The sequence below is a fragment of the Salvelinus sp. IW2-2015 genome, linkage group LG15 (assembly GCF_002910315.2).
Source record: "Salvelinus sp. IW2-2015 linkage group LG15, ASM291031v2, whole genome shotgun sequence".
In the NCBI taxonomy this organism is placed as follows: domain Eukaryota; kingdom Metazoa; phylum Chordata; class Actinopteri; order Salmoniformes; family Salmonidae; genus Salvelinus; species Salvelinus sp. IW2-2015.
The window spans coordinates 43,126,743-43,141,408 of NC_036855.1; the positions used below are offsets into that span (position 1 = coordinate 43,126,743).

Consider the following 14,666-nt stretch of genomic DNA (forward strand, 5'->3'; position numbering starts at 1 on the left):
AGCCCGGACTTGAACCTGATCGAACATCTCTGGAGAGAACTGAAAAAGCTGTGCAGCGAAGCTCCCCATCCAACCTAACAGAGCTTCAGAGAATCAGCAGAAAATAATGCGAGAAATTCCCCAAATACAGATGTGCCAAGCTTGTAGCATCATACCCAAGAAGGCTCGAGGCTGTACTCGCTTTACTGAGTAAAGGGTCTGAATACTTATGTAAATGTAATATTTCATTTTTATTTGTAATAAATTTGCTAAAATGTATCATTATGGGGTATTGTGTGTAGATTGATGAGCGGGAAAAAACGATTTAATCAATTTTAGAATAAGGCTGTAATATTTAAAAAATGTGGAAAAAGTCAATGGGTCTGAATACTTTCTGAACGCATTGGCAGCCGCAACTCATCGGATTGAGTTGCGGCTGTCAGTAAAAAGCTTCTAAAATATGTCTGAAGATAATGTGTCTTGAGTATAATTTAAAATGTTAAGAAGAGGAGGAGGGGGGTGTGGTGAAGATATGGTGCGTCTCTCTCCAGAATGCATGCACATGTAGGAAAGTGCCCATTTGGCAATTACTGTTTTCTCTGTCATTTTTTCTTCGTCAAGGATGTCTGTTTTTTTAACATCCATTGCGACTGATAGTTCCTCAGTATTTGAAAAATCTTTCCAACACTCCTGGCCTCGATATTCACCATGACTCGGTATGAAAGAGCAAAATATCATGATCTGATGAACCCATATATCAAGTGGAAACGTCGTTAAAAAAAAAACTATTTGTCCCGAGGTCACTGGCACATAGGCTAGTTGATAAAATGTTCCAAGTTCGCTAGCGACAGCTTCTGGACACCTAGTGGTGGGAGGCATACAGGGGGAGTAGAGAGATGAATTTTCTTTAGGATATTTTGTACTGTTTTTATTTGTCGACTTTAGGCCTATGTATTTTACTTAGTTGTCGATGGAAGTTATAGGCCTACTGCTGCATTGGCTATAGGCTATCTCTGAGTTCTATACTCATTTCACAGTGTGTCAATGTCTTCATATGGCAGAGGCCAGTGCTCTCCCCATACTTGAATTTTTACTTTGAGATTTTTATCATTTTACTTCAGATTTGTATGATTAACCACGTGACAATGATTTTGAGAAACGTAAACGTTACTATTGAAATTAAAATGTTAAACAAAAATGTGCATATAAAAATAATCATAACTGGCAAGCAGATCGGTTTGGTAGGATTAGCTTTGGTAGATTAGCTTTGGTAGGATAAATTGTAAGCTTCCCCAAACTTGAAACTCATGAGCTACCTATGTATGGTCTCTACTATTACACCCATTAAAACCTCTTAGGGATCCCTTACAGCTAGAATCCCGTTAATGGGATCGATTTGACAACATCCGGTAAATTGCAGAGCGCGAAATTCAAAAATACTAAATTCGTAATATTAAACATTCATGACGATACAAGTGTCCTACATAATTTAAAAGCTTAACTTCTTGTTAATCCAGATGCTTTGTCAGATTTCAAAAAGGCATTATGCTGAAAGCATACCATGCGATGATCTGAGGACAGCGCCCCGCATACAAAAGCATGAAAAACATTTTCCACCCAAACAGATGCATCACGAAAGTCAGAAATAGCAATAAAATAAATCGCTTACCTTTGAAGATCTTCATATTTTTTAAATCCCAAAGGTCTCAGTTACACAATGAATGGTTGTTTTGTTCGATAAAGTCCTTCTTTATATCCCAAAAATGTCTGTGTATTTGGCGCGTTTGATTCAGAAATACATCAGTTCCAACTCGCCCAACATGCCTACAAAGAATCTAATAAGTTACCTGTAAACTTGGTCCAAACATTTCAAACAATGTTTCTAATCCCTAAAATGTAAATAATCGATTAAATTTAAGATGGAATAAACTGTTTCCAATACCGGAGAAAAACAACGAGGAGCGCGCTCTCATTCACGCGAATCAAAAGACTAGAGTCCACCTGAGTGACACTTAGAAAGAATACGACTACTTCTTCATTTTCCAAAAAAAAAACATTGAACAATTTCTAAAGACTGTTGACATCTAGTGGAAGCCATAGGAACTGCAATCTGGGTCCTAATAATTATGCTTTCCCATAGAAAAGCATTGGAAAATCCAATGACCTCAAAAAAAATTCCTGGATGGATTGCCCTCTGGGTTTCGCCTGCCAAATCAGTTCTGTTATACTCACAGACATTATGTTAACAGTTTTAGAACCTTTGGAGTGTTTTCTATCCAATACTACCATTCATATGCATATCGTAGCTTCTGGGCCTGAGTAACAGGCAGTTTACTTTGGGCACCTCAGTCATCCAAACTTCTGAATACTGCCCCCTAGCCTTAAGAAGTTTAAAGACATATGAACGCGCAAGCGCGTGCACACATAAGGAGATCCCGTGAAAGAAAAGTGTCCGCCTATGGAAATCAAAGGCCAGTTCAACTGATTCGTTCTAGCACTGGCCCTGGTTGGAAATGTGGCCGATTCGCATCCAGGGCCGGCGCTGGAAAAAACGGGTGGATTTGATCTGACAACTGCAGTCCATTCTCATTCATTGAGAATGGAGCAGAAGACCCATTTTTGTTGTTCGCTGTAACTAGTGGACAAAGTTGAATTGTATGGTAAAGATGTCAACCAGAGTTGACATGAGCCATCATTCGAACAAAGAGATGCCTCCCTGGTCACCAGTGCATATTTCCAAACTATGTTTGCATATAATGACAATACATTATAAAAACTACGCAGATAATATTTTGTCCATTATTTAATTTTTTATTAAATTATATTCTTAGCCTAAACTATTTTATAGTAGTAGCCATAATTCAGAAATGTAACCATTTTTGTTCAGTGAAGAAGAAACTCTAGGGTTCTGATCAAAGAAACCTATAACAGGGTTCTAAACTCTAAACAAAGAAACGTCCCTTTTTGAGGACGCTGTCTTTCAAAGCAAAAATCCAAATAACTTCACAGATCTTCATTGTAAAGGGTTTAAACACTGTTTCCCATCCTTGTTCAATGAACCATAAACAATGAATGAACATGCATCTGTGGAACGGTCGTTAAGACACTAACAGCTTACAGACGGTAGGCAATTAAGGTCACAGTTATGAAAACTTAGGACACTAAAGAGGCCTTTCTACTGACTCTGGAAAAACACCAAAAGAAAGATGCCCAGGGTCCCTGCTCATCTGCGTGAACGTGCCTTGGGCATGCTGCAAGGAGGCATGAGGACTGCAGATGTGGCCAGGGCAATAAATTGCAATGTCCGTACTATGAGACGCCTAAGACAGCGCTACAGGGAGACAGGACGGACTGATCGTCCTCGCAATGGCAGACCACATGTAACAACACCTACACAGGATTGGTACATCTGAACATCACACCTGCGGGACAGGTACAGGATGGCAAAAACAACTGCCCGAGTTACACCAGGAACGCACAATCCCTCCATCAGTGCTCACACTGTCCGCAATAGGCTTAGAGAGGCTGGACTGTGGGCTTGTAGGCCTGTTGTAAGGCAGGTCCTCACCAGACATCACCGGCAACAACGTCACCTATGGGCACAAACCCACCGTCAATGGACCAGACAGGACTGGCAGTTTTGTCTCACCAGGGGCGATGGTTGGATTTGCGTTTATCGTAGAAGGAATGAGCGTTACACCGAGGCCTGTACTCTGGATTGGGATCGATTTGGAGGTGGAGGGTCCGTGATGGTCTGGGGCGGTGTGTCACAGCATCATCGGACTGAGCTCGTTGTCACTGCAGGCAATCTCAATGCTGTGCGTTACAGGGAAGACATCCTCCTCCCTCATGTGGTACCCTTCCTGCAGGCTCATCTTAACATGACCCTCCAGCATGACAATGCCACCAGCTATACTGCTCGTTCTGTGCGTGATTTACTGCAAGACAGGAATGTCAGTGTTCTGCCATGGCCAGCGAAGAGCCCGTATCTCAATCCCATTGAGCACGTCTGGGACCTGCTGGATTGGAGGGTGAGGGCTAGGGCCATTCCCCCCAGAAATGTCCAGGAACTTGCAGGTGCCTTGGTGGGAAAATGGGGTAACATCTCACTGCAAGAACTGGCAAATCTGGTGCAGTCCATGAGGAGGAGATGCACTGCAGTACTTCATGCAGCTGGTGGCCACACCAGATACTGACTGTTACTTTTGATTTTGACTCCCCCTTTGTTCAGGGACACATTATTCCATTTCTGTTAGTCACATGTCTGTGGAACTTGTTCAGTTCATGTCTCAGTTGTTGAATCTTGTTATGTTCATACAAATATTTACACATTTACACACGTTTGCTGAAAATAAACGCAGTTGACAGTGAGAGGACGTTTTTTTTGTAGCTGAGTTTGTATAGAACTAGGTTGGAAGCAAGCAATAGAACCCTTTTTGGTTCTATTCTGAACAAAAATATAACATTAACATTTACAGTGTTGGTCCGATGTTTCATGGGCTGAAATAATAGATCCCAAACATTTTCCATAAGCACAAAACACTTATTTCAAATGTGTGCACAAATGTGTTTACATCCTTGTTAGTGAGTGTTTCTCCTTTGCCAAGATAATCCATTCCCCTGACAGGTGTGGCATATCAAGAAGCTGATTAAACAGCATGATCAGTACAGAGGTGCACCTTGTGCTGGGTGCAATAAAATATCGCTCAAATGTGCAGTTTTGTCACACAATACAATTCCACAGGTGTCTCTAAGTTTTGAGGGAGTGTGCAATTGACATGCTGACTGCAGGAATGTCCACCAGAGCTGTTGCCAGATAATTGAATGTTCATTTCTCTACCATAAGCCGCCTCAAACTTCATTTTAGAGGATTTGGCAGTATGTCCAACTGTCCGAACAACCACAGACCACGTGTAACCATGCCAGCCCAGGACCTCCACATCCAAATTCTTCACCTGTGGGATTGTCTGAGACCAACCACCCCAACACTTGATGAAACTGGGTTTGCACAACCAAAGAATTTCTGCACAAACCAGGAAAGCTAGTCATCCTCAGCAGGGTCTTGACCTGACTGCAGTTATGAGTCTTAAATGACTTCAATGGGCAAATGCTGGAGAAGTGTGCTCTTCAYGGATGAATCCCGGTTTCAACTATACCGGTCAGACCGCGTGTATTGAGTCGTCAACGTTGTGAGATTGACCCATGGTGACGGTGGGGTTATTGTATGGGCAGGCATAAACTACGGACAACAAACACAATTTTATCGATGGCAATATGAATGCACAGATATACCGTCACCTCATGTTTCAGAATGATAATGCACGACCCCGTGTCTCAAGGATCTGTACACAATACCTGGAAGCTGAAAATGTCCCCGTTTTTCCATGGCCAAAAGATGCATATCTGTATTCCCAGTCGAGTGAAATCCATAGATTAGGGCCTAATGAATGTATTTAAATTGACTGATTTCCTTATATGAACTGTAACTTCTTTGAAATTGTTGCATGTTGCGTTTATATTTTTGTTTGTATAAGGAACCTTTTTTTTCTGGAATGTAGCGCTAATTTAAGAAAGGCTATGATTGTTGTGTGTAGCTAAATTTGGCCACTTTGCTGTAGCTATAGCCTATGTGGTATTTTAATATCAGGGAATATTGGCCTTAATTTGATTGATTTTATGTTTTGTTAGTGTGGTTATGAGTCGTTCAAATTTACCTAAAATGACAATGTAGCAATGCATAGGCTTCCGTCGACCACGCTTATTTAATAAATATGAGGACAGACATTTACATTGTTTTGTGTTAGCCAAAAAGTTTCTACTTCCGTCGTTTTATTAATATACCAATAGTTTCGTAACTTGTGGTGCGCATAATCTGTTGAATGATTGTCAATTGTCAATCATCTAACTAATTAGTGTTGCAAAATAGGCTACTGCATGTCAAATTACCAATGGTCTGTTTGGTATTTTGAAATTATAATTTGTATTTCCTAAAGGCTGATAATTCACTCATTCAAACTCTTGGCAGGCAATTTCAACCATAATTATGCTATGAAAAACCTACTTCTGATAAATACATCTCGAGCTGTGTGCCTTGCACTCCCGTCTTCAACCATTCGTTATTTCTTGTTACTCTATAGTGAAAATAAGAAGCTACTAACTCAGCCACCTGTGATTACACTTAGGCCTATCCTTGCCTCGTGGGGATGCGCATCGATTTGTTTCATGTAGTAAAATGTTCTATAAACCTTTCCTTGGTGCGCTTAATAATTCAATCTGAACTCTTCACTAATTTGAGCACATGTGCTTGGTCTCTAAACACTATTGTTTCTGTCGTATTCAGAAGTGTGCCACAAAATCTGGGTGTATAATTTAATTGAACAGGGAGCTTATTGTGCACTAATTTCTCTTGTGTAGCAGACACCGTCCTTTATTCAGATGGAAACCTAAAGTGCATTTGATATGATAAACTCCAAAGCGGTTAGAACCAGCATGCATTATCCATTCACATTATCGTCATAATGAAGCGAAACGCGAGACTGGACAAGAGGCTTTCTTTTTGGATTATTAAGACTGCACATGTCCTCGCTTGGCTATGGATTAGTGTTGGATGAATTGGTATTTAGCATTATTGTATGCATTCGGTAAATTAATATGTTTACATTATTGGTGATATTGTTTTGGTGTGATTGTGTTGGGTATTAGGCGGGTCGTTGGAACCCAATTTGAGTGTGCCATTTGGGTACATTCCCATAACCACTTATGTGATGTCGCAACCTTTTACGAAACGTCTATTAATGCTTTCTGTTTGCTTTAGAGCCCTCTACTTCTTTCGTTCTTTTCAAATCCTCGTCTTCACCTGGCCTGTAAGAAACCTACATTTTTGTCTCCTATTCTTTCTCTCTCAAATAATCAGCCGTGTGCCAAAAGTGTCCCTCTTGTTTTTACGCGTGCCAGTCACCTGCTGTCTCCCTTAGCCGCCCTCATTCTCTTCCCCCGTTTAAAGAAGCTTGCCTTTCTCTTACCAATTCTTTTGACTTTCAGTAGTCTGTTTCTCTAAATAGATTCAGATTGGGTACATATTGAGTTCCCATTGTCTCTCAAGGGCTGTACTAAGCTAATTAAAGTTTATCCTACCAAATAAAAAAGCATCTCCCGGCCTCGCTCCTATTAAATTCGCCCATCGCTTTCCAGCCAAACTCCCCCATTTTTACCCCATGAAAAAAATCCTCTGTTCATCGAGTCAAATCAATTGAAAAACATTTGCAAATCTCCATTATTCGTGGATTTTTGTCTTTCTCTTTTCACAAAAGCCACAGAAGCAGCTTGCTGCTTTGTGCAACTGAGCCGCTCAGGGAAGCTATGAATTCTAAATAAATTACGCATTGGGGTACCTCTCTTTATCTTTCTGTGTAGCCTACAGCTTTTCTTTATTTTCACTTTATTGTTTGCAATAAACTTTTACGCAATACTAATAAGACATCGTTTAAAATAAGTGTCTGTTTCTGCCTGAGTTTAGTTGCCCCTAAATATGGACTAATTCGCTGGTAAATTAATTGTATGACATGCGCGCAATCACTTATTCTATAGCATATCCAGGTTATTTTCTATTCACAATTAAGTACATTTTTTATTAAAAGTTGTGTGTAGCATAAAGTTGTTTGTTTCAGTAGGTTAACTGGGTCGTGATACTGCCGCTCGCATAATCTGTGTCCATGGGTCCCACATGTGCCCATGGGAGTTTTACAAAAACACTTCAAGCGTCCAAATTAGCAATATCAAACTGGAAATGGTCTGTTGTTGCCAAAGGGAATTTGATAAATCATTATTAACTACTCTAATGTACTCTGATAACGTTTTGCATATGATGTGTGTGTGTGTGTGTGTGGCTAGCTATAGTTCTCCAAAACATGCAAAACTAGACACTCCATAACATGTTTAGGTTAGTTTCCTACTGTATGCTAACTCAAATTCGCCAAGACAACGTCATAAAAACAGATTGTATGAAAATGTTTTGCGAACATATTTTTCCCTGTATCTATTTAGGGATTTCATGAATTTATCTTAACTGCATGTCCTTTTATTTCATATGTCTATACCTTCCCTTTTACATCGATGATATTACAGACCAATAATAATTGTATGAGCTAGGCTACTGTTTACTGGAAATATCAAATGTAATTCTTACTGCTTATTCATAAGGTCTATTTTTATATTTCTTCAATATCCTAGATATTGTCCATCCCTCCCGGCGCATTTCTTGTTCAACTGTCTAAAATCAAATTTCTTCGAGTGCAATAAATGTTAAACTGCAATAAATATAAATCAATCTCAATGTGTGCAAATCCTATTCCAAAGCGTAGGAAAAAAATCCCGAGAAGAAAAATGGAGGGGGGGAGCCCCCTAAAAAGCAGGTGTTGAGCAGTAATCTCTTTTCGTGCCCTGTCACTCACCTTCGTTTTCCCTTGTCACTTTGTCGCATGCAGCCTTCTCACTTCGAGCGCCTTTCTTCATTTTCATCTAAAAAAAAAATCTCGTCTTGCACTTGTAAGACCCCAACCTGGTCCAGATTTCCCAACCATACCCTTGTATTTATCCAAATAAAAGATGAGTGCATCGATGTCAAATTGCTCTCAAAACACCATGAAAGATTGATTTGCAGCACTTTCCTTTCAGCTGACATTATTGCGAAGAGAGCAGAATAGGGAACCCGCGAGCTTGGATGGAATAAAGATGTTCTCTCTGCTGGAAAAGGGGGAAAACTACCCATTTACTCCCAGTCCATCAACCCTGAAAAACAGGAAAATAAAGAGCCATGTCTATTCAAAGAGAGGCCGGTACACCTCTTAACACTGTCACAATTCTTAAGGCTTTATATTAACATTCATTAATATTTAAGGCAGGGATGCGATAGCTGAATCTCCCATCGCATAAATTGCTTAGCATTTTTTTGCCTCTCAAATTCAGTAATGTTATTAATTGGCTGTATGGCAGGGCTGTGAACGGTTGTGTTAAGCCGATTTCTATTGGTATAGACTTTGTAAAGTTCTACTTCCATGAGTGTAAAAATGACTGCAATATTCCCATTTTCACTTGTGATGCATAAACCTATTGGCTATAGGCCTACATCACTTTACATAATCTCTAGATCATGTAGGCCTGTAGCCTACGCTACTCATTTAGCAAGTAAACAATTTGTGACCTTAATTTGAGTCACTGTCAATTATGTGGTTAGATTTGCACTGTAATCCTACATGTAGATGATGCATAGATTATTTAACTTATTACTTGTTCCGTTTATATTTGAAAGAAATACAGGCTAATTAGCCCAAATACATAATTTCGCATGTATGTTATGAATGCTATGTGATTGTGCGTCTGCCATGCAGGTTACTTTGCTATAGGCTATCAATTCGACTATTACTGTATAGGCTAATAACAACGTGCCATGCTGAAAAGGTACGTCGTGTTGTATAACCTACTATTTAATGATTCTGAACAAAGTTATGGTCCTTTACAAAAAGTAAATGTTGCCTAAGTGTAATTGGTCATATTCACAGTCAATGTGGCAAAACGTTTGTTTTCTCAATAGACTAATGCTCTGAAGTAAAATCATTTTAACTCAGAATTATTCCAGTTATTAGCTTGTTTTTTTATGCTAAACTAAGTTTGTCTTTATTTTGCTGGGTTTGTTGGGTTGTTCCCCTGCCCGGAGCATTTTGGGGCACGCTACTTCTGCTGCAGCGCAAGACGCCGGAGGTTGGTGAGAGAGTGGTGGACTGAGCTTGTTATTCCTCGGGCAAGGTGGTTGTATTTCGCACCATTAGACACCCCAGTTAACAGTCCCGTTCCCTTGACACACACCTCCCTCCCCTGCCCCCCTGAGGATTGGCCACTCAATAAAGAGCCTGGCTTTTTTTCTGGTAGAACAAGGCTCCAGAACATAAGGGGAGGGTCATTAATAACTAATTAGAGGGGGTCACACCAGCAGCATATAAAGACTACCAGGACTTTGAAAAGGCGAAACATTTTAAAACTTCAGCCAGCAAAGGAGGACGTGTATTTGGCAAATAGCCTAGTCTGAAATTGTTGTGCATATAAGTATTCGTTTATTTTTATTTGTGTGTGTCATTTATTCTCCATACATTAAAAAAGGCAGATGGACATCTGAAATTGCGCACAGACTAGCCTACTTATATTTCGGCATTTTTTAGATAAACCTCACAGATTTGTGGCACCATGGGTTCCGTGTTGCCCGCTGAAGCATTGGTGCTGAAGTCTGGATTTAAGCAACAGAGTTTGTCTCTGTCTGAAATTATCACCTCGGACATTCTCCATAGTTTTCTCTATGGTAGATGGAGGAACGTGCTTGGGGAACACCTTTTGGAGGAGAAGATAAACGTCAGTCCCAAAACAGCTTTCACCGCAGAGGTCCTTGCGCAATCATTCTCAGGGGGTGAGTCAATTGGATGTTTCATTTCGAATTATGCAGGCCTTTATTATTTGTATCCTTTCAACTGTTTCCATGTCTTTATCCACGTATAGCCTGTTTATATATTAGTATGAAGTAAAACAAAATTACAAATATTTTATTGATATTATTGAGTTTCGTTATTTTGAATTTCCTAGGCGACTCTAAAGTGTGTTAATTTTTTACGTAATTCAAGTGTTGAAATGCCGCCTGTCTAGAAGCAGCATATAGACTAACTGTGAACTATAAGTGATCAAATTCACATAGCCTATAGGCTTACAGAATTTTCCAGAAAACCCGTTCTAAAGTTTTGTTCTGGTCCCCATGCACTTTTTCCTTGAATTCCATTTATTTTCATTCCATTAAGCGTATTAACCGTTTCACGACATGATCCCACGTAGCATATTTAGAGACTCGTTTAGGATCGCGTGTAATTAACTGATGGTGACTTAAATAGGGATATTAAATTCATTTGGTTAAAGTTGTGCTTGACCGAAGAAAGTTTCCACACGGACCACGGACTATAGAGGGAAAGAAAAACCCTTTTAAATGTCCCAGGTTTTATCTTGCATTTAACAATCTCAGAAAAGCCTCTCTCTCCCGCTTTGGCAGCTATTACACGGCCGGCACTTTTCTCTTTCAGTCGCCTTTAATAAAGATTGGTGTTCCTCCGTTAATATGCGGTGAAGGCTAATTCTATTGCTATTCACACCATGTCAGCCGTCTTAATCGCCTTTCCACCCCCACCCCAGAAATTCCAGGGCCTTTTAAACAAGTCATCATTTCATTGGCCCTACATGTGTTGCTACAAAGTTTAAGTGGATCATGAATGTGGAATTATACATTTCTTTCCACTTGCATTTAGCCTTTAATGTGTAAGGGCCCTTCACATCCAAAGCATAACAATTTGCTGCTTTCAGTTTGGAAAATTAGCTTTTAACCCATTTCTGCTTAGGCTCAAATTAAATTTCACTGGTTTTCACACCCTAAATGATTAGGCACCCAATGAACAATGCTTGTATAAAATTGAGTTTATAAAAGACATGAAGACATTCTGTGGTATTTGTAACAATACTAACAACATTTGTTGTCAACTGGGGAAAATTGATGGCCCACGATATTCAATATCCCTTTTGTGAAAGCACTGATTTCTGCTGCAAAGAGCAATTTCATACGAAAGCATTGAGACCAGTGATGGCAATTGCAGCCTAGACAACTGAAATGTTGCATGATGTTGCTACAATACAGGTATATGTTATCATGCTAAATGTCCCTCTCTGTTCCCCAGAGGTTCACAAGCTCTCCAGTCTGGTGTTGCCAAGTGAAGTGATAATAGCCCAGAGCTCCATCCCTGGCGAGGGCCTAGGAATCTTCTCCAAGACCTGGATCAAAGCTGGGACAGAGATGGGGCCTTTTACTGGCCGAGTCATCTCTCCTGAGCATGTGGATCTCTTCAAGAACAACAACCTCATGTGGGAGGTAAGCAAAGGTGGAGTGTGCATGCATGTAGCAGAAAAGACACTGGTAGGTCATGTACAGGCTTACACCCCAATGCTAGTCATTTAACAATTGTTTGTCACATACAACCACATACACATGAAAACAATAAATAGGATAGGATCAGGTTATTGCTTGTATGGATATAGATGGACACTCCATTGTTTTTGTGTGTTCCCTTAGGTGTTCAATGAGGATGGTACTGTGCGCTACTTCATTGATGCTAGTCAGGAGGATCACCGCAGCTGGATGACCTATATCAAATGTGCCCGCAACGAGCAGGAGCAGAACCTGGAAGTGGTGCAGATTGGCAGCAGTATCTTCTACAAAGCTATGGAGGTGAGTTTGACCCACAGAACTAGAATGAGTAGAACGGGGATCCTCATTCAAGTCAATTATCCCTCTCTATGAGATGCAATTTCTATGGCTAGACCCCTGAACAGTGTTATTTCATTACATTGTTATTATTATCACGACTACTCACATTATTACATCTATATGCACTACATTCTACTTCTACATGATATTGTACTAATAATAATACAAATGTTATACTAATACTATATTCACAAGAAGTTGTCTTACAGACCTAAATGAGCTGGGCCCTTTGTGTGTTTATGATTCTTAGTAAATTAGTCAGTCAGTCCATCAGTCAATCAATCAATTAGGCAGTCATTGGTTATGATGTATTGTTGTGTTGTTTCTGATGTTATTGTTATTCCATAAAAGTAATGTATTTTGTATGTCAACCCTCCGCAGACCATTCCCCCCGACCAGGAGCTGCTAGTGTGGTATGGAAACTCGCATAACACATTCCTGGGGATACCCGGAGTTCCAGGAATAGAGGATGACCAGCAGAAAAAGAGCAAAACCGGTGAGTCTTTAGTCGGAAACGACTTGGGCCAAAAGATGCAGATGGGCTTTTCACGATCACTTTCTGAAATAGGCTGCCAAAGTTTAGATGTATTTATTTCATGTACAACATTGAGAGTGTTTGTCGAGATGAGTCTGACTCTGCTCTCTCTCTCTCTCCTAGATGAGTTTCATATTTGCGACGGCTCCACCTCCTCGTCCTCTGCCCTGCCTACCACCGCTAGCCGGATGCGCTGCGTCATATGCCACCGGGGCTTCAACTCTCGCAGCAACCTGCGTTCCCACATGCGCATCCACACCCTGGACAAGCCTTTTGTATGTCGCTTTTGCAATCGGCGCTTCAGCCAGTCGTCCACCCTGCGCAACCACGTGCGCCTGCACACTGGCGAGCGGCCATACAAGTGCCACGTGTGCCAGAGTGCCTACTCTCAGTTGGCAGGACTGCGGGCGCACCAGAAGAGCGCCAGACACCGGCCCGGTGGTGCGGGGGGAGTGGTGGTGGGCCTCCACCAGGCACACTCCCCCCCACCCCCCCAGATGACCACGGTGCCCCACCCAGCCTCTCTGGTGCATCACATCCCCACCATGGTCCTGTGAAGGAAAGCCTTGTACATTCATTCCAATAGGCACATCCCCTCGACAGTGATGATCGTACTGCAAAATGTGATGCTTTTCTACAAGTCTGCACTTCCTTGCACATATTTGATGTAAATTAACTGGCTGTAGTGGTGTCACTGTTAGAGCTACCGGCAAATGGACTTTCTGATCACATATAATAGTTTGGCCCTCACAATGTCTCTTTTACAATGCACTATGTAGAACTAAGGTGATCTAGGTACTGGAATTCTGTTAACTTACTGTCAAAAATGTAACTAGACCTGATGTTGTCACTGTGACCATTCTTGTGAGATTAAGTTTATATATATATATATGTGTGTATATATATATATATATATGTATGTATATATATATTTGGGTCCATAATATACAGTACTGTATGTAGTGTATTGATTGGTCATGCCAGGTACCGTCATACTGATAACATATAGAAATCCATTGATTTTATAGATATTTAAAAAATCTATAGGTCAAGTTCTGAATGGTTTAACATTTTGAAGTTATTGGAAGTTATTTTTCTCTCTTACCAGTGCATGGGACAATATTTGTCTACTCAGTGGCCACAAGTCTTGGGATGTTCTTGTACATCTTCAGAGGTACTGTATCTGGGAGGAAAATGTAGTTCACTTTTGTTTGCATGCAGTTTTTGATTTATTTTTTGGAAAATAATGCTATTTGTTTATTTCCACCTGAATGAGGTAGCCCAGGCTGACAGTCAACTTGATTTGTACAAACAAGATCTGGGTTTGGGAGGACATTCACATGTTCTTAACATTGATTAACTCATATTTTTGACTATTGTAACAATAATTGTATAATTTGCAACCGTAATGGATGAAGGATCATTTGAACTGGTCACTTAACAGGATTTTCCAGACTCTCCCAGTAACCATTAGCTTTGTTGTGTTCCAGTCAGGGAATAGAATGATTCATTACATGTAAATACACTATATAAGATGTAAATATAATCCTAAAATGTACTCTATTTCCAGAATTATTGAACAGTCACTTTATCTCTACATGTACAGTATGTATAACTTAAATGACAAAGCGGGGTGCAGTGTATTACCTATACTATGTTTGCATATATAAATTACTTTGTATTTTCACCTAGTACTCCAAATAAATCATTGTAACCTTCCTTGTCTTCTGTTAATTGTCCCATGATTATAACTGTTTATATCACACAATCTCTCCATATATAATTTAACTGTACCATATACTGTATGCC

At 40.2% G+C, this 14,666-nt stretch overlaps 1 protein-coding gene across 1 annotated transcript; it reads left to right on the forward strand.

Moving 5' to 3' along the window:
- Positions 1 to 9,946: 9,946 nt before the first annotated feature.
- Positions 9,947 to 14,575, forward strand: prdm12b (PR domain containing 12b). The gene is made up of 5 exons (XM_024003214.2): positions 9,947 to 10,432; positions 11,736 to 11,926; positions 12,128 to 12,283; positions 12,704 to 12,818; positions 12,981 to 14,575. The coding sequence occupies exons 1-5, from the start codon at positions 10,216 to 10,218 to the stop codon at positions 13,412 to 13,414; spliced, it is 1,113 nt and encodes a 370-aa protein (XP_023858982.1). The 5' UTR covers positions 9,947 to 10,215; the 3' UTR covers positions 13,415 to 14,575.
- Positions 14,576 to 14,666: the final 91 nt, after the last annotated feature.

Excerpts from the sequence above, each read along its gene's own strand:
- prdm12b (XM_024003214.2), top strand. The coding sequence starts at position 10,216 with ATGGGTTCCGTGTTGCCCGCTGAAGCATTGGTGCTGAAGTCTGGATTT. Across the intron at positions 10,433-11,735 it reads TGCGCAATCATTCTCAGGGG|AGGTTCACAAGCTCTCCAGT; the intron begins GTGAGTCAATTG and ends TCTGTTCCCCAG. Across the intron at positions 12,284-12,703 it reads TCTTCTACAAAGCTATGGAG|ACCATTCCCCCCGACCAGGA; the intron begins GTGAGTTTGACC and ends AACCCTCCGCAG.